Genomic DNA, 26,181 nt, shown 5'->3' with positions numbered 1-26,181 from the left:
CAGTGTATTCCTGATTCCATTTGTGAGGAATTGCTTCACTTTCTCAGGTGGCTTTTTGCTTGAATAGGTGCATGTCAAAGGCATATTGTATTTCGGTATAGTCTTCATTAGGGGACAAGTACAGGGGAGTAATGGTATCTTTGGACTGTGATAAGAACATTGGTAGTTCTTTGGGTAAGGTAGATCATTCTTTCAGATAATAGCAGATACTTGGTTGTGTTTATTTTCAAATATGCTTAGCTCTGTAATGATCGTGTCTTTGGGGGTTGCCATTTATGTGGTAGGTATGCTAGAATTCCTGTTTTCCAAAGCTGTACAGTGCTGCATTTTTTTCAGCTTTAGAACAGTATAATACTAAGCTCCTCAGGGAATTGTTGATAGCTCCAAATTTGAAGTCATCTTCGTACTGTGTCAGCCAAAGGCCTCTGTCAGTTTTGACATCAGAGGATTGCATTCCAAATTGAAGTTGTCTCCACACAGAGCCGTTAGTTAACACCACTGGTGCGCAGTCTATTGTGGAGTATGCCAGCAACTTGACTACAGTGGGTTCTAGTAGTAAGCCAATTTGCATTCCATTGAGTTACATAAGGATTTAGAGTTTGACCAGTTTTGTCAGTGATACCAGAGCTGGGGTAGAACGTCAAAAACCTTTGTTAAATCAAGGTAATCTGAATGCTTAGAGTTAGGCTCATCTAGCTCTTCTGTGACACTTTCAAAGAAGTCCGCTAAGTTTAATATGGAAGGTTATGGACAGTGCAGTGGTGCAGCGGTAGTGTTGTCGCCTCACAGTGAGAGGTCTTCCGGTTTGATTCTTGGCTGGGGTGCCTTCTGTGCAGTCTGTATGTTCTCCTTGCGTTCGTGTGGGTTTCCTCCGGGTGCTCCAGATTTCCCCCCACATTACAAAGACATTCATCTGGAGCATTTCTCCCTGGGCCTCCACTGAAAATTGGCTTTGTTCCAAGTCAGACTTTCAAGGTAAACAAATGTTAAATAAATAAATAGATATGAACTATGTTTTTCCAAAGCCTAATTGGGTTGGTTTTGGAACTGTAAAGATTCCTTACATCCTTTTTGATGAGGTCAGTGATGTATTCTGCCACCTTGCAACTGATTCTGGTAAGGCTGATGGGTCTGTAGTCATCAGGACTCTGTGCAGGGGGTCTTCCTTTTGGAGGAATGCGACTTACAGTTGTTCCCAAGGTTTTTTGGGTATATCTAGTGGAGAGGTGGTGATTTGAACAGTTTGAGGCAGCCTAATTATGGTGCTTCATAGATGTTGTTAGAGATGAGCTCAGTGCAATGGTCAGTCTTATTTTTGTGGCTCTGTTTGTAATTTGAGTGGCTTGTTATCCTGCACAGATAAAGCAGTTTATAGTTCATGATTAGCTTTGTAGGATTTGATTTTACTCTTCAGTTTTTATTAATCCCTTCGAGCTTGATTTTAGCATATTGAGTTTTGTCTTTTTTCTTTTCTTTAGAATTTGAGATTTTTTCTTTTGTTATAAGGTTTCTTTGCAATTTAGTTCAACCACAGGAGTTTTGCTTCTAAAAAATTAAAGTTCTATTTGTGATGAATAGAAGATGAAGGCTCTTTTTAAAAGTTTAGACTGGAGTATAAAGGTTGAGTATATGCCAGTGGTACTTGCTGTAGCATCATCAGTGGGTGACTGCTGAACTGCCTTATGTCAGCAACAAGCATGAGGAGGTGGAGTCAGCCTTAGAAAAGTTTCTAAAGATAGATGGTGACTCCGACTGGGATCATATGGTGAATTGTGGAATATTACAACTTAGTTATATTGATATGACCAGTGATGGTTTAACATTGGGGGGGGGAGCAGTCAGGGGCTGTGTTGATGAATCTGGGTGTGTTGGTGCCCGTGGGGGTGCTATTTGATTGAGGGAGTTTGCATTGATAAAGTCAAGGAAATGTTATGCATATTGGTTTATGGTGAAAGTGCACCAGTTAATGGAGAGGAATTTAGAAGTCCCCTAGAGTGATTTTTTTTCAGTGAAGAGGGATTGTAGTTTACTAATGTATACGTTTGGATTTGCAGGTGGCTTGGATTGGGTTTTGTAGCTGATCAAGAATGTAATAAGTGAGAGATGCAGATGCTTGGATCAAAAGGAGTTCAAAGTCATTCCCTTTTCTGGTTTATTCTGGTGTAGTGGACAGGGTTGTCACTCCACAGAGAGAGGTTTTCTTTTGTAGTTCTCGCCTGGGGTGCCTTCTTGCTGGTGTGTGCATGCCCTCCTTGTGTTTGTTTGTTTTTTTTCTGTCTGCTCTGGATTCCTCCCACATTTCCAAACATATGCAGCATGTGGATTGGGCACACTAAATTGACCAATTATGCAAGTGTGCCTGTAAATGTGTGGTTTGGAAGAATGTCCATAGCAAGGCTAGCCACCTGGAGGTGTGAACCTTTGTTCTAGATTGTCATTGTTGCAACGAAACCCCACCCCCATGTACAAAAATGAGAAAAGGGGTTGGGGATGGACAGCTGGATGGATAGCATTTCCTATAAAGATGGCCACACCACCACCAGTGTTACTGCTGTGTACACTGGGGCATAAACTAGTGGTAGACAGTACAATCTGGTAAGGGGAGAGTGCTGTTGAAGTTTGGTGTCAGTGGCACCACAAATATTCATGCTTTCTAGGGTCAAGAAGCCCTTGAGGAAAGTCATTTTCTTGTTTAGACTCCTAGTGCTTAGCAGCATTACACTATTTGCCAGATGTGAATTTGGATTTACTTAGTTTGGAAGGCTTAGAAGATAAACATTCTTTAAAAGAAGACACTGTGGTACCAGATACTGTTTTAGCTGTTACATGCAAACTTTGGGAGGATAAGTGCTTGCCATCCCTGGCAAAACAGGTGGGGACTGCCTTCCATCTCTCTCTCCAGGCTGATGCGCTTTGGATCTCTTCAGGATGGTATCAGTAACTAAGCAAGTAATTGACTTTTACTTGTATTGTGGCATCCCTCAGTGGGGGTAGACACTGCTCAAGATTAGTTTCCTTCTAGCCTTAGAGACATATTGTGGGAACTTCATAATGTCCCCTTCATACAGAGTAAGGGGACGCATTGCATTCATTCGCACCCACATGTACAGTCTGTTGACCGGGACCTCCTGACGGCAGGATAACCCAAGTGTGATGACTGCAGCAGGGTATACACTCGAACATCTACATTTATGGTAGGTACAAAACTGTACTTTTTTTTCCTCCTCTTTACAATTAACTATCAGCTGTCACCACCTCCTCTCCTCATTCACTGGGATTGCTGTCTCTCTCTTAGCTTCACCTGAAGTCAGCCCGACCCGCATCTGGAACTGGTGTGGAGATCGTGTCATATTGCTGCCGGGGTATACGACCTACCCTACTCCCACCCGGCGGCAGCCTGGCAAGCACTGCAATTGCTGTCTTCTGGAGGTGCATTCATGCTTCTGTGCATGCACAACCTCCTGATCAAACAGTGTACTACTTGCTGTGCTGAGCCCACCCAGCTTTTAACATCGCTATTGCAGTGAGCCTAGACTGTCCCCCCAAGGTGCGCAAGCCATGTTGGCTGCTCACTCCCTTCCTCCCCTTGTCCTGTAATTCTAGCACCTGTGCAGCTACTGGAATACTGGTTGTTTGGGGCACAGTAAGGGCTTTATCCTTTTGCACCCCAGGGCCAGCTAGCTGTAATAAGTATTGGTAGATCTGATATTGTCAGTTTTCATTTCGTTCTCACATATGGGTTTGGATCTGATCCTGCTGTTACTAAGCTCGTGGCAACCAAAAAGCTCTTGGACATCTCCCCTTACCAATAATGCACCTTTTCCCTGTTACCTCAGATCTTGTTTGCAGCTTTGTGAAGACGTGGTCCAAACCTTCTGCTCTTGGACAGTTAGGTAATATTTCCCGATTTTCAATTCCCTTTCTATTTTCTTTAACCTTTTGTGGTGCAATTAGTTTTTGCCTCCCAACTTTCTACTCTGAACTCTTTTTCCCAGCAGTAACTTTTTTTTTTAATTGGGTTACTTGCCTTTGCCTCCCATATACCCTTTGTGGTAACCTCACTACCATTGTTAGTAGCTTTACCCCCCCCCCCCGACCAAACAAGATGATGGCTGCACCAGCTGACAAGAAGCTGTGGGCAAAAGGGGTTGCAATAGATGCCATGGTCACTGAATTACCTTTCCCACTTTACCAGGTTACAAAATCATCTGATCAAGGAGCTATCTGATACCCTTGAGGGAGCCATAGCTGAGGAAGTCTGAGAAAAGGCTGTTTCCTAACTGGGAACCCTACGTTCTGTAGTTAACTCTTCCATAAGACATATCACACATGCAGCCAGTAGAGCGGTGGATTCTGGAATATCTATGAGGCATGCCTAGATGCGTCTGTGCGACTTTGCAGAGTCTAAGTCTTTGTTTGTCAATACCCCATTTGACAGCACGTTCCTTTTTGGCCCCAAGGTCAGAGGTACGTTTTCGAGGTGTGAAGAGGAAGGTAAAACCCTTTCTGCGATGGGCATACATTTTTCCTTCCCTCAAGAGACATTACCCTAAAGGTCAGAGAAGTGGTGGCAAGATGTGGTTGAGGAAATCACATTGATCTTACCAAGACAAATGTGGAGAGAGATCCCCAGGGGAAGAGGGGAGAATATTCTGGAAGATGCTGCCCTTGCGGCAGAGGTGGCCCACAGAACCAAGGGTCCCAAGAAACTTTCTTTGGGAAACCCTTCCAACACTCCTGAAAGGAGGCCTGATTGCCCACCTCTGGAGGCAATCGGGGGTCGACTATCCCTGCACTGGACAGCCTGAATAAAAATAACCACCGATATATGGGTGCAGAGGATAATATTCAGAGGTTATCTAAACCCCCCCCCCCCCAAACAGAAAAATCCCAGACATTCCACCCAGTGAAAGGGATCAAGCAGTCATTCAAATTCAGAATCTGCTGGACAAGAGAGTCATCCAAGACAAAAGAGGATTCAGAACTTACTCAAGGTTCATTTTAGTTCCAAAGAAAACAGGGAAGAGGAGACCAATTCTGGATCTCAGCAGATTAAATAAGTCAGTTCGCCACAAGTTCCAAATGGTCACAGTACAGTTCATACTCCCTTTTTTCGAACAGGACGATTGTATGTGCTCCATAGACCTTCAGGATATGTACTATCACATAAAGTTGGACAGATGATCCAGTAGGCACTTGCACGTCTGCCTGGGAGCCAGTCATTACCAGTTCAGAGCACAGCCCTTTGGTCCCACTACCACTCTCAGAATGTTCACCAAATGCATGGCAGTGTTAGTGGCTCACCTGAGATGACAAAGATTGTGTGTTTCCATATTTTGATGACTGGATAATGTGATGCTATCAGTGTCATTATTGATCACAGATGGGTCTTGGATCCGACATCTGATCTGAGCAGGCAGAGTGAACGACAGCTCCTAAGCTCAAGCTCCTTCCCTCCCAGGAACCCCTGCTACCCATAATCCTCAGATCTCATTTGCTATGAACAGTGAATAGACATGTTCTGTGCAGCTCGAGCTCTTCAGACAGTTAAGTGGCCTTTTTGGATAATTTTTTTGAGGTTTTCTCATCTCTCTTACCTGATCAGTGTAGTTAGTTTAGTCTAGTAGTAGGTTCTCTCCCCTCCCTTAGCTGAACTTTGGTCTGTTAGGCCTTTGCCCACCCTCTTCCCTTCCTTAGTGACTTTCTCTCCCTTTGTGTGTGTGTGTGTGTGTGTGTGTGTGTGTGTGTGTGTGTGTGTGTTGGGGGGGGTTGTATTTTTTCTGTGATTGTCTGACAAACTCTCTGGATTCAGGCATTGCTCCTCATGCGGTCAGAAGTTAGCTCCTACTGACACGCATGAGGAGCGAGTCTACTGTCTAGGAGAGCCCCAATTAGAGGTTGAATGTGATCTGTGCAGGATTCAACCCTAGGGCTCTCCTAGACCATAGAAACAAGCTCCTACTAAAGAGGTTCCCCTGTAAAGGGCTTGCTAAAGGTGTTCCCCTGGTCTCCAGCTCCCCCTCCAAAGCCCCTTTGGATCCCAAGAGAAAACCTCTTCCTCTCGGGACTCCCCTGCTAAATGGCCGAGGCTCTCAGATCCCTGTGTCCCGGATCAGAGTTCAGCATCGGGGGTGTCGGCTCCTTAGTCTTTTGCTCCGAGAGCCTTTTCTCCCCTAGCTGGATCTGAATCCTTAGAGATTAGAAACTCTGAGGTCCTCTGATCCAAAACCCCCTCAGATCTGACGAGCCCATCGGATCTGTCCACGGGGTCCTTAGTGCGCTCTGATCCAACCGGGTTGTTGGGTCCAATGGCTTCCTCAGAGCCCATTGTTATAGTCAATCCTCCAGCCCCTTCCAGAGTTTCAGAACCTAGGCACTCCAGCAGGTCCCCTTCTAGTGACTGCAGACACTTGACCGAATCAGGCCATTCTTTGGTTTTCTCCCAGTCTGCCAGAAGTTTGCTTCCATCTGATGTGGACCAGCAGTTATCGAGGGGCTCTTCACCCACGTCAGAATTTCTTTCTTTCCGTCTGACTCATGTGAGTTTGGCTTCGCAAGGTCAGAACTTGCCTAAGTAGAGGCCATTGGTGTCAGGTAGTGCCCCCCACTCCCACACTGCTTCGGTTCCTAGTTGGTTCATCCCCCTTGCCCTCAGGGCTGGCGTTGCCTCAGCCCGAAAGATCTGTGGTGGCCATTGAGGGGGGGGGGGGTCCAGTCTGGAGTTTTCAGACTGTTCCCTTCCCTTGGGGTCATCCTCCTTGGATAACTCGGGACTAATATCCGGGGACATTGGTACTGTGCCAGAGTCCCCACTCCTGTCCCAGTCGGTCTTTACTAGTGGGGATGAGGGTGGGGCTTCTTCCACTCCATCTGCCTTCTGGGCGATAGGATCGTATCTGGTTGACCAGTAGCCTCTATTTCTGCTCTGGACTCACCCCTGCCTGGTTCTGTTTTGGGTGGCATGTCTTCATCTGTTCAGGGTCAGCCCTCCCAGGGTTGTCTTCAGAAGGGCATTTCCCCCAATGGAGGTTCCTCCTCCTTCAAGTCCTCCCCAGAACCCACGGTGGAGTAGCTTCCTCAGAAGAGGACATGCAAGAGGAGGCACCTGGACTGCCCTCAAGAGTCCCTCAGTGAGGACATGGATTTCAGGGAAGGGGACGGGTCCCCCAGACTACCGCCCGAGGAAGATCCTTTGGAGACATATTCAAGATCCCAAAAGAGCAGGGTGGCTGGTCTTCCCCACCCCATCCTCAGAGGAATCCGTCTTCCTGAAGGCGTTTGGGGTGGGCTCATCTTCCTCCTGGGTGTCTTCCTCTGTGGATGAGCTAGTCCAGCTCATTGCCAGCAGGGAGTGGAAGGAGCCGGACACAGTAGAACCGATCCCCAAGTGAATGAGCAAGTTTCTAAATCCACCGAAAGATGAACCTTTTTGGAATAAGGGTGTCCCTGTAGATGCTGTTGTGGTTGTCGCAGCCACAAAGAAAGAGCTGTCAGAACAGAGCTCTACGGTCCATCCCCCTAATAGAGAGTCATGGGCAATTGACTGTTTTGGGAAGCGTGTGTACGCCTCACCTACCTTCAGACTGAGGACTGCTAATTATATGGCACATTTCACATAGCTGCAAAGGGATTTGGTGTCAGAACTTTCCTCTTCCCTTTCAGAGTTGTTGCCTCTGGAGAGCCTTAAACTGGTCTCTCTGAAGCTTTTCACTCTTGCATCCCTTGCTAATGCCTCGATGAGATTGATCTCGAATGAGGTTGAGGCCACCTCATGAGCAGCGGACACAGGGATTGCTATTAGGCATCATGCCTGGCTTCTCCTTGTGGGTTTACGGACAACTTTAAGACATCCTTTATGGATACCCCATTTGATGGATCTACTTTATTTGGCCCTACTGTCAAGGCAACACTGACCCACAGTGAGCAAGAGGGAAAGACCTGGTTTGCAGTAGGGAAAGTTTTCTACTCCCCAACGTTCCTTCTCCAAGACTGAGGTTTAGTAAGAAGCTATGGTTACGCAGGGCGCAGTCTTCCTTCCAAGATGCTCTTCAGGAATCCTCTTCTTCTGGCTGGAGAAGGGGATTTGATGAAAGATGCCGCCCCAGAGGAAGAGGAGGCCCACAGAATCAGGGCTTCCAAGAACCCTTCTCGGAGAAGCTCCCACAGTGCTCCTGAAGTGCTGCCCGACTGTCCTACCCTGGAGACAGTCGAGTGCCGTATTTCCTTCCACCCCTTGGCTTGGGCTGCTATTACCTCAGACCATTGGGTGCTAAGCATTGTGTCCAGAGGTTACTTTATACCCTTCTATCAACCCCCCCCCCCTGCTATCCTAATGCCAGACGTTGCATCCTGCCAAAGGGAGTTAGTTTTCTCAGAGGTTCAAGACCACCCTCAAAAAAAGATCCATCTAGGAGGTCCCAACAGGACAACAAGGATCCGGTACTTACTCTCACTTCTTTTTAGTGCCCAAAAAAACAGTGGACCTGCGTCCCATTCTAGACCTCAGCAAGTTGAATTGAGCGGTCAAGAAGTTGAAGTTCCAGATCACTTTTCAGTCCATTCTTCCACTTCTACCCAAGGACGATTGGATGTGCTCCATAGATCTCAAGGATGCATACTATCACATAAAAACTGACAGGCGCACTAGGAGATTCCTGCACTTCCGGCTGGGGGCCAATCATTTTCAGTTCAGAGTCCTGCCCTTCAGTCTCACCTCAGCCCCCCCGGGTGTTCACCAAATGTATGGCAGTGGTAGCAGCCCATCTCTGGCTGCAGGGATTTCAGAACTTCCCGTTCCTGGACAATTGGCCCTTCACGGCTCTCACAAAGCATCTTCTCACTCTAGCCACAGATTTCACTCCAGGCCTATTTTGTGATCTGGCCATTACTGTCAACTTTCCCAAGTCACACCTTGCCATGTGTCAAAGGCTGGAATTCATAGGGGTTCTTCTGGACATGGTGTCGGAAACTGCACCTGTTTCCCCGCACAGGGTAGATGTGATTTGGGAGCAAGTCCTCCTCCTGGATCGAGACAGTGTCCCTGCCCACCTAATACTTCAAGCCCTCTGTTCAATGGTGGCTATTCAGCTTGTTTCCCTTGCCAGGTACCACATGCAGCTGCTTCAGTGGATTCTTGTGGTACAATGGTCTGCTCATCCTTCACTCTTTGTTCATGGAAATCCAGATATCTTTAGTCTGCCGGTGACACTTAGCGTGGTGGTTCCGGTCTAAGGAGCTTCTGCTAGGGAGACCCTTTTGTCTTCCACAACCCCAAGCCACAGTGACTATGGACGCCTCCCTGTTGGGGTGGGGGTGGGGGGGGCATTTTCAGGGAAGGATTGTCAAAGGCACATGGTCCCCCCTCAGAGATAAAGTGGCACGTCAACGTCCCAGAGATGAGAGCTGTCCTCTTATCATTGCAAGCCTTCCAGGACGGTCTCCCTCTTGGGACTGTAGCAATTCAGACAGACAACATGGCGGTAGTCTGGTACATCAACAAGTGAGGGTGGGGGTGGGGGGCATAATCATATCAGCTGTGCAGAGAGGCCATGAAAGTGTGGGAATGAGCGCTTTCTTCTTATGATGCATATCCTTGGTGATTCCAGCGTGCTGGCAGACAAGCTCCGCACGTCTATCCTCAGTCCCCATGAGTGGTCCCTGAACCAGTCAGTGGCAAGCCAGATTTTTGATGAGGTCTTCCGTGCTGCAATCTGTGTGTATCCCCATTCAGTCACAAATGCAGTATATACTTTGCCCTGATCCCCACACTAGGGGAGTCACCAAGGGATGCTGTGATTCACGATTGGCTGCCAGGACTTCTCTATGCCTATTCTTCAACGCCCCTCATTCCCAAAGTTTTACAGAAAGCCTGTTGCCTGAAGGCTCACCACATCCTCACTGCCCCCTTCTGCCTCATCAGATGTGGTTCTCCCTCCTCTGGTCTCTTTTGAAATATCTACCCCGGATATTAGATCCAGCCCAGGATCTCATCTCCCATCCCTGGGGACTTCCTCCTCCCAACCTTCAATCACTGAGGCTTGACAGCATGGTACCTCTAGTTCCAATAATTATCAGTCATGTTAAGCTGCCTTCTCCAGTGAAGGACATAATTTTGGCATCTCAGAAACCTTCTACCAAAAAGGTTTATTCCAGCAAATGGAGGAGGTTCTCTTTGGGCTCATCAGTGGGACATTGATCCTTTTTCAGCTCCTGTTCTGGACATTGTCATTCCTCTCCTCTCTGTTCCAGCAAGGTATGAGCTTTTCGACGATTAAGCTTTAATTGGCAGCTATTTCCAACTTTCACCTAAGTGATAGTCCCATGTTTTCTTCTAGGCTCTGCAAGGCCTTTCTTAAGGGTGTGTTCTTGCTCAGGCCTCCTTTCAAATATCTGTCTCCTCCTTGGGATCTTACTTTGGTGCTGCAGTGCCTGACACAACCTTCCTTCAAACCTGCTGCGAAGTGTGATATTAAGTTTCTGTCTTGGAAGATGGCATTTTTGGTGGCTATTACCTCTGCCAAGACAGTTTCTGAATTTCAGGCTCTTAGCATAAAGCCTCCCTTCATGATTTTTCACAAGGATAAGGTCTCTCTCAGGACCAATCCTTCATTCATTACTAAAGTTGCCTCAAAAACTAACCTTAGTCAGTCTGTTCAGCTTCCTGTCTTTTTTTTCCCAAATTTTTGAACAAAGGAGAGTGCAAACTACATTGCCTGGATGTACATAAGCAGTTGCATTTCTGTTTGAAGAGGACTGACAATTTTCAAAAATCAGATCAGCTTTTCGTACCTTCTCTCAGACCAGGAAAGGTAGGGCCATTTCCAAAGTGTCAATTTCACGTTGTATAGCTCACATTTACAAAAACGATCACAGGGATCTCCCCAGGCCTATTTAAGCTAATTCCACTAGGTTGGTGGCTGCTGCTTCAGCGTTCTGGGCTAGGACTTCCTTGGATGACATTTGTGCTACTGTCACTCGGTCAAACCCCCATACCTTTCAAACACATTAAAAGTTGGATTTGATATCTAGGGATGGAGCTTTGTTTGGTTCTTCTGTACTCTGGCATGTCCTTCATTGAGACCTGCCAGGGTTATAGATAGCTGAGGACTCTGACCCATTCATAATCAATAATGACACAGATAGCATCAGATAAAGAGTTATGTACTTACCATAACTTGGCATCTGTGCTATCCAGTGTTATTATTCATCACATTCCACCCCTCCTTTCCCCTCCTTCTGGTGTCCCGGGGATTCTTGGAGTAATGGTGTGTTTGGTTCTGCTGTTCCGTAGTTTAGACAGTTTCACTGTCCTAATGTTTATCTAGCAAACTCGATCTGAGGATTATGGGAAGCAGGGGCTCCTGGGAGGGGAGGAGCTCAAGCTCAGGAGTTGTCGCTCACTCTGCTGGCTCGGATCCAAGACCCATCCATGATGAACAATGACACTAGATAGTACAGGTGCCAAGTTATGGCATGTACATAACTTTTATCCACTCTGCCCAAGCATCTACTTATCTGAACAAGAGACTGTTATCCAAATCTTTACAGAGCTAGGTATAACCATAAATTACAAGAACTCTCACTTGGACCATTCTCAAACACTGGAGTTTGTAGGAGCAGTTCTGGACACGACTCAGATGATTGCGTAAACGTCCGCCCTCCAGAGTATTGACATTCAGGCACCAAACGGACAAATTGCTCCAGAACAAGAAGATAGCCACCTGTCATGTCTTACAGGCTCTAGGTTCAATGGCTGCAGCTATAGTCTTGGTTCCATTGTCAAGATAACACATGCAAATGCTGCAATGGTTTCTGGCTGCACAATGGTCAGTTGTCCACCAACCAATGTCTTTGCAAAATTCTCATTACAGACACCTGCAAAACAGCCCTGTCATAGTGGATTCATTCTGCCCAATTAACACAATGCCGATGTTTTGTTCCTCCACATCCACAGGCCACTGTGACTATGGACGCTTCCAAGATAGGGTGGGGAGCATTATCTGGGGAAGACTGTTCAAGACACCTGGTCTGCTGATGAGGCCGATTTACACATAAACATCCTGGAGATGAGGGCAGTGCTTCTAGTGTTGCAGGCTTTTCAAACTGCACTTCCTCTATGAACAGTGGCAATTCAATCCGACATGTCTGTGGTCTGGTACATAAGCAAGGAGGAACCAGATCATACCTTCTGTCAAGAAGCGCTCATTGTGTGGCAATGGGCGATGTCATCCAACCACTTTCTTGTAGCAACACACATTCCGGGAAAGTCCAGTGTGATGGCGGACAAGTTGAGCAGATCCATCCTCATGCCTCACAAGTGGTCCCTCAACCAGAAAGTGGTGGAAGAAATTTTCTGCAGATGGGATCAGCCTTACCGTGACCTTTTTGCATCTCCTCTGAACAAATGCATCAGCTACTTTGCCCTAATCCCCCCAGTGGGGAGAATCCCTAAGGGATGATCTCATAAACAATTGGCCTCCTGGTCTCTTGTATGCCTTTCCCCTACCCCTTTGATCCCCAAATTTCTTCAGAAAGCAAACCGGTTGAAGAGAACAGTAATGCTCATTTCCCCTTTTTGGCCTTGACAAATCTGGTTTTCCTTCCTTTGGCCTTATTTACAAAAGAAACCCTGGATTCTTGAAGCCACTCCAGTCCTCCTTTCACACCCAACAGGAATGATTCATCCCAACCTTTCCAACCTCAAGGTGACTGCTTGGTTCCTCCGATTCCATTTATAGCCAGACAGGCTATGCTGCCCTCCCCAGTCAGTCATATTTTGCAATCCTTCCATAAGCCATCCACTCAAAAACTTTATAGAAGCAAATGGAAGAGGTTTGTAATCTGGGCTCAACAACATGATATAGATCCCTTCATAGCACCTATCCACACCATTCTAGAATTCTTGGCTCACATATTTGATAATGGGGTAGCTGCCTCTACAATTAAAGTACAGTTAGCAGCTATCTCTGATTTTCACACTGGAAATATAACTTGTTACTGATCTCCTACAAACTTTGCAAAGCCTTCTTGAAAGGGACCGTATTACTACGGTCACGTCACAAAGATCTCTCTCTTCCATGGAGCATTAACTTGGTGCTACGTTCAGCCCCGGTTTGAACTTGCAGCAACATGTGATATAAAGTTTTTGTCTTGGAAGGCCATCTTCCTAGTGGCCATTACATCTGCAAGAAGAATATCAGAAATTCAGGCCTTATCTTCCCACCCTCCTTACCTGATATTCCATAAAGACAGAGTTTCCTTATGTACCAACCCCTTGTTTCTACCTAAAGTTGTTTCTGAGACTAATATCAATCAAACCATTGACTTGCCCATCTTTTTCCCTAACTTTAGTAACAAAGTGAATATGTACTGCATTTGATGGATGTCCATAGGCAATTAAATTTTTATCTGAACAGTACCCCCAACCATGAGTCAGGAGGCCCACTCCACCTATCTGGATTTACTTGAATCCGTCAAGATTCAACCCTCTACCCTGATCCTGGGTGACTAACTACCCAACCATAGAGTGGAAGACCTATTCTAGCTCAAACAAGAACACCCAGAGATTCTTCGACTTCGTCAGTGCCAATGCATTGGATCAGCTGGTCAGCACCCCCACAAGAGGTGAAAATATCCTGGACCTGGTACTACCCAACATTTGTAGCCACTGTAGCACCCCTACAGTGTCATTCTCCTTGCTAAGATCCGACCATAAAGCAATCACTTTCAAAGTCAGCATCTCCCTTGGACCCCCCCACCCCTTACGATGGTTGAACAAAAAAAACTTTTCCAAAGCGGACTACAACTTCCTGAGAGCAGATTTAAGCAGCTTCACATCCGCCAGCCCTTCAGTTGAATCAAGCACTAATGTCCAAGCCTACACCACAAAACTATGAGCACCTATATAGCTGCACGGACTCTGCAATACCTGACAAGACCAAATCAGCTTCCTCAAGAAAAAGTAAACCTGTCTGGTGGACAGCAGCAATAAAGAGACTCCATAATAAAAAGGAAAAATTGCTGTCCAGGACCAAGAAAGGAGCAGGTGCCAAGTTGGAAGCCACATCCACTAAGGACAATCATAAGTCGTCCTTGGCATACGTCCACAATCCCAAAGGTAACTCCCAAATCTGCTCTGAATTGGTGGTCAAAAAATACCACATTCACAAATGCCATATATGTAACCAACCTGCTGGCAGACAAGTTCAGTGAAAACTTCACCCCCTTTTCCCCCCATCAGCAAACCAGGACATACCCAGCACCTGCCCCCCTCCCCTCATCACCAGGGAGCAGTTTATTAATGCCCTTTCAGAGGCAAAATACAGCCTCCATGGGACTCAACAACATCCCTGGCTGTATCCTACAAGAACTCGGGCAAGAGCTCTCAGCACCACTAGGCACCATATTCAACCAAAGCCTGTGCACTGGCTTTGTCCCAGCAGAATGGAGGACAGCCACTGTCATCCCTCTGCACAAAGGTGGAGCGTCCACTGACCCGGGCATTTATAGGCCCATCAGCCTAACTAGCCTGATCTGCAAGGCCATGGAATACATTGTCATGGACCGTGTAAACAAGGACATTGGCAACCTCCAGATGCTTGATCCCACACAGTTTGGTTTTGTCAAAGGGAGATCATGCCTGTTAAACTTGGTCGCCTTCTTCAAGTGTCACCAAAGCCATGGATGAGAGCAAGACAGTAGTGCACACCACCTACCTTGACCTAGCCAAAGCCTTTGACACTATTCCCCACTCTGGCATAATAGATAAACTGTCCCAGTTAGGCATCAGCCCATGTGTTACCAGATGGGTTGCTGACTGATGGAACCCACTCAGTCAAAATAGGGGAAGCCACCTCTAGTAGTAAACCTGTAACAAGCAGCATACCCCAAGGATCGGTCTTGGTGCCTTTACTGTTTGGATATATTTTCTGAAGTGCAAGCCAAAACCAGTGGTCTGTGGCTGACCAAGTTTGCAGATGACTGCAAGTTGGGCACTGTCAAATTCCCCTAGTGATGTGAACATCCTCCAAGAGGGCCTTAACCAAACTAATGACTGGTGCCAGATTCATGGTGTCAAACTGGATGCCAAGAAATGCATCATTATCACCTTTAGGGAAGATGGTGCCCCCATTAATTATCACATTAATAACAACATACTAAGCATACAGTCAGTCATTAGGGACTTGGGCACCCAGGTTGATAGCAACCTGACTTTTGACCACCAAGTTGCCTCTGTTGTACAGAAGGCTTTCTACATGCCTACCTCATAAGTAAGGGTATTTCATCCAGGAACAAGGAGGTCATAACATCCCTGCATTCTTCCATTATCAGACTCATTATAGAGTACTATGACCCCTTCAGCATGTACCTTGCCAAGCACATGCAGCTGTTGGGGAGATCACAGAGGTTCCTGACCAGAAAAATCCAGGGTCTCAAACACCTATCCTGTACATATAGGCTAAAAGCCCTGTCCCCCACTACTCAGTCTCTTACAGACTGCTGAAAGGTGACCTGTGTCTGACATACAACGCTGTCTCAGGCTCAGCCTTGATGGAGTTGCTGCATATCTGTAAGTCAAACTCCACTCATGCAACCCTCACGCAAGGTCTCACCCTGGTCTGTGACATTAATAGAACTTGTTGGCGAGATAGATTTGTGTCCCAACGACTTCCCCATCTGTGGAGTAGACTTTCCTCTCCATGTCAAGCAGAGTACCTCACTAGCCCTCTTTGAGGAACCTGGACGACTGGATGAGAAACAGAAACTATACCCCTGGGATCACACCTGTCTACCTGCTGGACAGGGAAAACAGGCACGGACTTTGTGGAAACAATGGTGAAATTCTTGGATAGGCTTATAAGGGCCTCCGGGCCAATAGCCTAGTATCATCCTATGAACCTATAATACAGCACAATACATAACATCTTGGTATACAAGATCAGCTGGACCACAGACTCGGATGCCAAGGCACAATAGTCGAAGAGATGTTTTAATGTAGGAAAATGTAACTGTATCTGAACAACAGGCACAGGTGTCGCAACACGATATTCCGATGCAGTGGTCAGTCTACTACCAAATTAATACTGAACCGAAGGCACATGTGCCACAGCACAGTATTCCAAAAGATAATTAGCACAACTGGACAAAGGTTAAAAGAAATTTGGTACAATAGGCACAGATGCCTCAATGTAGTAATCCAAGTTGTCAACAGCAAGCTGGGGTCTACTACAGTGTCAAATACAGTGTAGAAAAGTAGACGCTTTGTAGTAAAGTATGTGACAAAGAGAAGTTGAAGTACAGCAGACACAGCGGTACAGTGTGACCAGCTAGGTAAGAAATGACGCACTAAATGCTATTATAGCATAAAATACAATATAGCAAAGTACTAAAACGATCTTCCATGCACACAGCAAGGTACAGCAACACTAGCAGCGCCAAGTACAGCATCACTAACAGAGTGATAATGCCACACATTGACTGCACATACAACCCAGCATAGCTAAGTGCAGGTGAGTATCAGTAATGTAACAGCCCTACTGCAGCAAGGTACAGCAGTAGTAGCTATGCTAAATTCAACTTCGCTAGCTAATAGTGTTGCAAGAAGCTGTCAGCACATGCAACCAAGCACAGCCAGGTGCAAGAGGGCATTATGTTAAATAGCCCAGGAGTTAGTGATTGGTTACTATAGGGGGTTGCAGGATTAGGACAGGTAGCAAGGCAAGCATCTCCTGTTGTAGTATGCACTTTGGTATTTTATTGTATTCTCTGCACACATGCTGCTGTGTAACGCACCGCATTTAAAGAGTACACAGACCAATTGATTCAGAGTGCGAGGATAACATTTCATTTGATGTGATGCTGATATGAAAAAGGCTATTTTATTTTTGTCATTTAAACTGGTTATATAACAAGCATAACGTGTTTGACATTTTTCTTTATTAAATGATACCTTATTTTGCAGGATGATGAAAGTGCAGAAAATGAGGAAGATGAAACGGAAGACAATCGAAATTTCGATAGTGATGATGAACAACTATTGGTTAAGAAAATGGGGAATAAAAGAAAATTGTAAGCAACTCCAGTAGCCTGTAACTGATTTTTGACTGTGAGAGAATGACTTTAAAACTGTAATTCATATATGTGACAGAAACAGGAGTTCAAATTTTTCATTAAATGTCAATTTTATGATGATTTGTTTTATTTTCCCCCAAAAAATCTTTTTATTGTAAACTTTTGAGCCATCTAAATGGTAGCACTTCATTTTGTAAGTGGCATACAAGGCAAATTCTCATTTAGGAAACTATATTTCCCACGGCATAAAACAAGCCATTAGAAAGTCTAATCTGTCCCAAGCAGATAAGTAGCTTTACCCAGTGCTTAAATTGTCAGGCTTGAGTTAGTGTATACAATGTATATATAAGATATATGGGTCTAATTTCTTTTATCAAATTTACAGTTGACCAAATGACAAAACGAGACCACTAAGCCGAAACTCCATTACTACGAATATTCACTACCCTGAATTACAAAACACCGAAACAACATCTACTTTATATTAAAAAAAAAAATATATATATATACAGTCTCCAATGCTTTTTGCAGGGGGGCAAGCCTGCTGCCTGCACCGCCCATGTTGTGTGATGATTCCACTAGGACCCAGATGTCTAGAAATATAATGTATAGATATAGATTTATATATATATATATATATATATATATATATATATATATATATATATATATATATATATATATATATATATATGAGAGAGAGCTATAGATAGAAATATACAAATACAGAAATATATGTATATATATATATATATATATATATATATATGGATCTAGTGGAGAAAGGCACACAAGTGGAGAGACAGCACAATGTATTCAAAAAAGCTTTATTCCACACCATAGTAATCGCCAATAAAATGAGCCGTTTTCGTCCAAACCAAGTCAGACTTCATCAGATAGCACATATCAAGCTGACAAGTTCCTTTTAACAATGAATTCAAAAAGTTTCATCCAACTATGTCAGTCCAATTAAGTTAATCAGACCACATACTGAGTAGGTAAATCTCCATAGTTCTTTTAAAATGTTTCTTGTAAGATGTCAAAAGTTTTCACCCAATCATGTGAACCCAATTAAGTTAATCAGACCACATACTGAGTAGGTAAATCTCCATAGTTTTTCTTGGCTCTGGGAAGCAGTGTTAAATTGTTGTTAATTAGGGACTAATTGATTAATTGATATAGATGGTGTATAAAAGGAGGGTTTCCTTTGGTCTATTGTATACTGTTTTATGCTTTCTGATGAAGACAGAGAATCGAAAACGTATTGGTTATATGAGCGTTAAAAGCTTTATGTTTCTGTTGTGGATTTAATAAAATTCGTGTTCTTCGTGAGCAGAGCCCGATTTCCTTCAAGTGTTTGTTTTGGTTTGGTGTTTTTGACTCAATCACTTGCGTTCCAGGTTATTTGGTATTGGTTTCTAGTATGGAATTGGAGGAGGGCGTGCCAGGAGCAAATTCCACAGCAGGAAGCGAGCTCAAAGAGGACAGGATGGACAGGATATCCGACCAATTGACTCAACTCATTGAGCTACTCTCGCAAAGGTACCACCCATCCGTGACGTCACAGACTGAATTGCCTTGTAACCAGGAAATGTTTAAGCGGACTGACAATGGCGTTCTAGGAGCAAGTGCGGTAGAAGTCCTAAACGAACGAATGAGGGATGGGAAAGTGTCCCGTATTGTAGAAAAAGACTTTATAGCGACTAGTGGATCAAAGGAGGATGCTGAAATTGTGACGGTTACAACGCGACGTGGAGATGGTAACTCAAAAAGAGTGGCGAGAACTATAAACTGTAACCAACCCTTCGTAGCTGTAAACGAAGATGGGTCTAGTAGTCGAGATGTAAGGGAAACCTCGGTGAACTCTAGAAATAATACACCGAGGTATAATAAGGATTTTAAGGATGTTCTGCAAATGAATTTTTGTTTTAAGGACAAGAAAGCGCATCTGGTGAGTGTAAGTGATAATAATCTTACATATGACTCTAATGTTAAGTTATTTGATGAAATGCTATTTAGATTTAAAAATATGGAGTTAGAAAATGTGTATTTAAAAGAATGTCGTAGATTAGATATTGTGCCTAAAGGACTTAGAATTTTTAAATATCCTAATAAAGTTAAAGAAGGGAGTGAATTGCATAAAGAATTGTTAAACATTTTTAATGTATGTGGCTTAAACATTTTAAAAGCCCTGGTAAAAGAAAATGAAAGGGAAATGTGTATTTTACAAGATAAAATTGATGAATTGAATGCTAGGTTAACTAATGATTTATTGTTCTCTATCGAGGATAGTCAAAAAAAGTATTTTGAAATGTTGAGAAGGATAGAAAACAGTATTAAAAAAGTGTATGAGAGGAAGTGTAAGAAACTAGATAGGGATATTCAGGAGTATAAAGACAATGTTAGTTACCCGAAACCTAGACCATTCAATTTTAAGAATTCTTTTGGTTATGACAATGATTGGAATGATAAGGTAGGCAATATAAGTGAAATTGTGGAAGAAAATGATACTTATATTGATATGGATAACTTTAACGAGTTCCCTGAGTTAAGGAGATCTGAAAGGATTAGAAACTATCAGAATGGGGGGAGGGGGCGTGGAGGGGGTGTTGCTATGGTCTATCAGAATCGGAACCACAATTACAACAAAGGACAGAAAACTTGGTAGAAAGTGCCCAAGACCCACTTGAAAATTATACTTCCAACATACCCATTAGTGTAGATGGTTGTGTTTGGAAATTTAAAAGTTATAATATCTACAATTATAGTAATTTGGACATAACTGAAACCTATTTTTCTTTATTTTCAAAGGGTTTTAAATTTGTCCCGAATAGGAAAGCGGATATCACTAGAATACTGATAGATTTAAAGTTATTTCTGAGGAAGAAAAATCTAGATATTTTATTCCAAGGTCAAGACCCTGATAAAAGAAATAATGATTTAAAAAGAAAAAGTATATTCAACCCACCCCTTCACCCCCAATTGAAGAATTTTGAGTCAATGATGGAAAGGAAAATTAGGGTTGAATTATCTAAAGATAAAATTGGGTTTAATTTGACCAAAGAAGAAAGTATGTTGCTTAGGAAGTTAAGCAATGATCCCAATATTAGAGTATGTAAACCTGATAAAGGTGGAGGGACTGTTATAATGGATACTGTTACATATGAAGCCAAGATGATGGAACTATTGAACGATGAAACCAAATATGTTGGAGCATCTTTGAATGAGGTCAACATAGGTAATAGGAAGATCAAAATGGTCCTGTATGACTTATTAATAGAAGGTTCTATCGATAGTCAGTTGTTCAAATATTTTGAAGTAGAAAAACCGTTGACCCCGATAATCTTTGGTGTACCCAAAGTTCATAAATGTGTTATAAATCCACCTATGAGACCAATAGTAGCCTCAGGTAATTCAATAACAGCCCCCATCGCTAAATGGTTGGATACTAAATTGAAAGATTTATCACTTTCTGGAAATGGAATAGTTAAAGATTCATAGTCATTATTGGTAAATCTTACTTCTGAGCTTTTTGATAACGATATCACTTTTATAACTATTGATATTATTGATTTGTTTTCCTCTATTCCACATGAAGAGGGTATGAGGTGGTTTGAGGAAGCTCTAGTAAGCTATGGAAAGTTCAATAATAATGAATTTTATCTCATTCTTACTTTAATGGACATTGTTCTCACCGATAGTTTCATTTATTATGAAAGGGAATTTTTTAAACAGATTCAAGGAATTGCAATGGGCGCTAGATGTGCCCCAACCTACACCAATATTATTTTGTCAGCATGGGAGGATAAGTTTATAATAAATTCACCCTTCAAGTATTGTTGGAAATTATATAGACGTTTTTTAGACAATATGTGTTTTTTATGGACTGGTACTGGAGAAGATTTTAAAGCATTTTTTTCATATATCTCCCAGTCCACAGATTTCTTGAAATTTACATATCAGATGGATAAAGTGGCTCTTAAATATTTGGATGTATATATCGGAAAAGGGGACACAGATTTCTTTTCGAAAATTTATAGGAAAGAAACCTTCTCAAATTCGTATTTGTCATATAAGAGTGCTCACCCCTATCACCAGAAAAAGGGTGTAATTAAAGGACAGCTAGTAAGGGCCAGTCGTAGGATTTCCAGAGATAATGATTTCGAGGATGAATGCTCATTGCTACATAATATGTTTGTAGAAAGAAATTACCCCATAGAATTAATTAATAAAATTGAAGCTGAGGTGAAGGATGGTAGAGCGCATAAATTTAAACCTATATTAGGCTTAGGTAAAGACAGTGAAGTTAAAGTTGTACAAAAAAGGAATGAAATGGAAGGGAATTTAGTTATGGATTATAGTACTCAAGCTACCAAAGTCAGGAAAATTCTGGAAGATGAATGGTCAAGATTTGGGGATATATCAGACTTGACTAATTTGTTTAAGCAACCATTAAAATGTACATACAGAAAAGGTAGATGTTTGAAATCATTTTTTGAAAATAAAAATTACATACATAAAGATAAAAAAGGGAAAGTAGGCACATATAAATGTGGCAGATGTTCACAATGTACTCATATTCTAATGAAAAATGCAATTTTTATAAAAAGTAGGGATATGTTAATTGAGAGTAAATGTTTTGCCAGCTGTGAGACCAGTGGGATAGTTTATATCGCTCTGTGCAAAATATGTGATGCCTTTTACATAGGTAAATCTGAAAGGAAACTTAAGAACAGAATATACGAGCATTATTATGATATTAAAACTAATTGTGTGAATAATGCCCTATATAGGCATAAATTGTTCGTCTGCAACTTTCAATTTTTTTGTGCTGGAGGTGGTTGAGAAGGACATTAGAGGGGGCCTTTGGGAGACATCTATCGAATATAAAGAATTGGTGTGGCAATTAACACTTGAAGCCAATAAGACACCAGGCCTCAATGACCACATTTCCATAACTCCAGTTTTGAAAATGAGAGCAGCTAAATTATAGGCCTCACAGTATGTATCCTGAATATTATGAGTTTGATATATTATTACTATATTACTAATATATCGATTCATACGTTTATATTAATTGTTTATCCTATATGTATTGGTATTTATAATAAGTTATTTATGAAACCAGTATTTATATATTTTTAAATTTGAGTAACTTTTTATTTCATAAGTTATATGTATTCATATTTGTATTAAATAATTATGTTTTTATTGAAATGAACTTGATCATCAATATAGTTATGAATTTATATTAATTTTTACTATAATATAACTATATAAATGTATATTAAAAGAATTCTCAAAAATAAGTTGATAGTTCATATTTTGTAACACCAGATGGCGCTATTCTTGTTTTAATAACTGAGCTATTTAATATCTTAATATAATTTAGGTTTTAATCTGATAAGCAGAACAAAAATGATCAGATTTAATAGTATAATGTATTTTAGGAATATGTTGAAATATTTTTTTATTTAATGTTATTAGGGTTGAATGTATATATTTTTAACAAAAGGAATTGATCAACTTTTTCTTGGCTCTGGGAAGTAAGGTGTTAAATTGTTGGTAATTAGAGACTAATTGATTAATTGATGTAGATGGTGTATAAAAGGAGGGTTTCCTTTGGTCTATTGTATACTGTTTTATGCTTTCTGATGAAGACAGAGAATCGAAAACGTATTGGTTATATGAGCGTTAAAAGCTTTATGTTTCCGTTGTGGATTTAATAAAATTCGTGTTCTTCGTGAACAGAGCCTGATTTCCTTCAAGTGTTTGTTTTGGTTTGGTGTTTTTGACTCAAACACTTGCGTTCCAGTTTATTTGGTATAAATCTCCATAGTTCTTTTAAAATGTTTCTTGTAAGATGTCAAAAGTTTTCACAAGTACATTCACTAGTGTTGCTCATATTTTGAGCATACCTTAAAACCTCATGAACAGTTGTAAAAGTAATATACAAATAAGTGACCCAGTTAAAAAGTGACTCAGTAAAAAAGTTTTGTGTAGAAACATTTTGTTTAAAAATTATATAATAGTTTAAAACCATATATAAATACTACCATCTAGTGGCCAAAAGATAAACCATATCCAAAAAATACATGAACTGTAAGTTTATGATGGACTAACTGAATGTCAGTATTTATTTATTTATTGCATTTGTTGACCGGGAAAGTCCACTGGGCCAAGAAGAGCCCATTTTCAGTGGAGGCCCGGGGAGAAAAGCTCCACAGAATTATATAATTACAATTCAGTAGTAATACATACATAAGTAAAAGAAACTATCTTGATGCATAGTAGAAGATAATATGAAAAGAAAAAAGTAAGACATTGTCTTTGCTATAACTACATTATCATAAAAAGAATTTGAGTAAAAAAGGACATAGTAATTGCATTAATTACATACAAAAGATTCCTACTATTTGTGATAGTTAAACTGTGAAGTTTGGGAAGAAAGTTATGTGCTGGGAAATTATGGTGGAGTACACACACAAAATTCCTTAGTGAATTGTAACAGTTAAACTGTGAATATAGTAAGAGAAGGAATTCAGGTGTTGGGTTTGTTAGGTGGGGTACAGGGGCATAGCCAGTGAGAGGAAAAATGTAGTTTGAGGGATTTTTTGAAGGAAGCAGGATTATTGATTGATCTGAGTGGGGGAGGGAGATTATTCCATAACTTGGAGACAGAATGAGAGAACAGCATTTGGCCAGCTGAGAGTTTAGGTTTCTGAATAGATAATAACATTTTGTTTTCAGACCTGAAATGGCGACTTGGGTGGTAAGTGGTCAGTATGGATGCGATGGAAGGGCAGGTTTCAGGTTGAAAGATTATCTTATGGGCTGTAGTTAGTTGTATGTAACTAAGGTGGTGAGAGGATTCAAGCCAGTTTAGTTTATGGAGAGATGAGCAGTGGTGGTTGGAATATTTTGTGCTGGTAGCAAATTTAGCCACTTTGTTGTAACAAATGTCCAACTTCTTTTTTAAGGTGGATTGGAGGTTGGTGAGGATAGGGGCTCCATATAGAAGGGTAGGAAGGATGATGCCAAGGTTTTTTTTGCAGGGAGACTGAGGAAATAGTTGTGTCTATATAAGGCACCCAGTCTTTGATGTGTTTTTTTGATGTTATTGTGTAGGTGAAGGTAAAAAGTTAATTTGTCATCAGTGATGACAATAATAATAATGATGACTATGAAATATGAGACGTACAAACGCATAAAATGCTGTAGCCATATAGCACCAATACCTAACTATTGCATTAAATCTACATGAAAGCACAATAAATAATTTGTTTACAGTGCAATACTAATTTAACATAATTTGATGTTGGTGCACATTTTAACCAATAGATTATAAAATCACAGTTTAGCTGCTTTACGTTTTAACAGAGGGGCAATGCTGATATACTCGTTGAGCCTAGGTGGTCGCTCAGAATCAAGGGTGACGTGCCAAAAAAGTTCCTGGTACTCAAGGTGAGCCTCCCAATGGCCACCCCTAATGTCCATAGGAACTTGCTCAACCACAAAGAATACAAAATTATCACCAGCACAAGTCAAGGTGTACTTATACAAGGCATTTTTCTCATTAGATGTCCTGATGTCGTAGTAGTGCTCATATATATGCTTCCTCAGTCTACGCTCCATTTTCCCTATGTAAAATGTCTGGCATAATGAGCAGGCCAGCCAAATAAACAACTCCGTTGGTATTGCAGTTGGAAAAAGCACTACTAATGACATCTCTTCCCCTACTTTGGATGTGTACTTTGTCACAGTCAACAATATGCACACACACTGCACAAGCACCACACTTGAAGGTACCAAATTTCTTAAGTTTAGTCTCTCTAACAGGTGTATGTGACTCAAACAGGTCCTTGAGGTTCCTGCCCTTCCTATATACAAAGTTCAAGGGTTCTTTTCCCAAGGTAGTCAAATCAGTGAAATTAAGGAATTTCTCCCATTTCCTATTGATAGTATATCTTACAAAAGGGGCATTACTCCCAAAATCCATGGGAAAAAGCATATTAATCAGTTTACCGCCATCCACTGGTTTAGTAGTTGGGGTCTGTAGTGGGCCCCTCCCTAGCAAGGAAATATAGAGATCTGTTCTCTTGGATAGTACCCCCCCCCCCAAGCTTTTTCACCAGATGCTGGGGGTATCCCCCTTTGTAAAAAAAAATCTTTCCAGTGCATCACATTCGAGTTCAAAGTCATCATTGTTAGAAGTCAAATGGCTCACCCTAATAAACTGCCCCTTAACAATTCCTATTTTTTGATGTAAAGGGTGTGCACTATTAAAATGCAAGTACAAATTGGACAAGGTCTCTTTACGATAAACAGTAGATTTAAATCCTTGGTCAAGCTTATGAATACTCATATCAAGGTAGTCCATTCTATCATAGGCAACCTTGTGGGTAAATGCCAAGACATAAGTGGTATTACCAAGAAAGTCCATGAATCTCACAAGTTGGTCCTCAGTACCTGTCCAAAAAAGACAAATGACGTCCAAAAACCTCTTTATAAAAGGACCATCCCCTAAACTCAAAACTCAACATAAACTTTCTTTCCCACCATGATAGGACATTGTTGGCATAGGTGGGAGCACAGTGGGCTCCCATCGCCACACCTGTAAACTGTTGGAAAAATTTACTAGCAAAATAAAATGGAAATTATTTTTCAACACAGTCTCTATCAAACATAGTATCACCTGTAAGTGGTGAGAACTAACACCCTTCTCTACCAAGACTTCTTCCAGCCATTCTAAACCTATCTCTTGGGGAATAACCGAGAAGAGATCCTTAATATCAGTAGTGACAAACAACATGCTCTGTGTTTAAACTGTGGTCAACACACCTGAGAAATTCCCACAAATCTTTTAAGGATCTCATTCTCGGTTCCCCACATAGTTTTAAGCGTTAGGTCTAGATATTTGACCAGAGGGGCAGTTTTGGAGCCTTCAGCTGAGACGATGGGTCTCAAGGGGGGGGGGGGGTCGGCATGGTCCTTGTGTACCTTGGGGATACCAAAAATGCTAGGTACCCTAGGCCTAGTGTTGACAAGATAGCTGTGTGTCTCCAAATCAATAAGCCCTTCAAGTAATAAATCCTGAAGTAGTAAATCAAT

At 42.1% G+C, this 26,181-nt stretch overlaps 1 protein-coding gene across 1 annotated transcript in view; it reads left to right on the top strand.

Moving 5' to 3' along the window:
* The window catches only part of CLSPN (claspin), a 699,079-nt gene that overhangs the window by 408,714 nt on the left and 264,184 nt on the right, over positions 1-26,181 (top strand). Inside the window, exon 16 of the mRNA XM_044059962.1 lies at positions 16,961-17,067. Coding sequence (XP_043915897.1) covers positions 16,961-17,067 — 107 coding nt within the window. The remainder of the gene's footprint in view (positions 1-16,960; positions 17,068-26,181) is intronic.

This window comes from Protopterus annectens, chromosome 1.part2, assembly GCF_019279795.1.
Source record: "Protopterus annectens isolate FY-2018-M chromosome 1.part2, PAN1.0, whole genome shotgun sequence".
Lineage (NCBI taxonomy): Eukaryota > Metazoa > Chordata > Ceratodontiformes > Protopteridae > Protopterus > Protopterus annectens.
The sequence above is the reverse complement of the archived record's forward strand: the minus strand, read 5'-3'. Positions and strand labels throughout refer to the sequence as shown.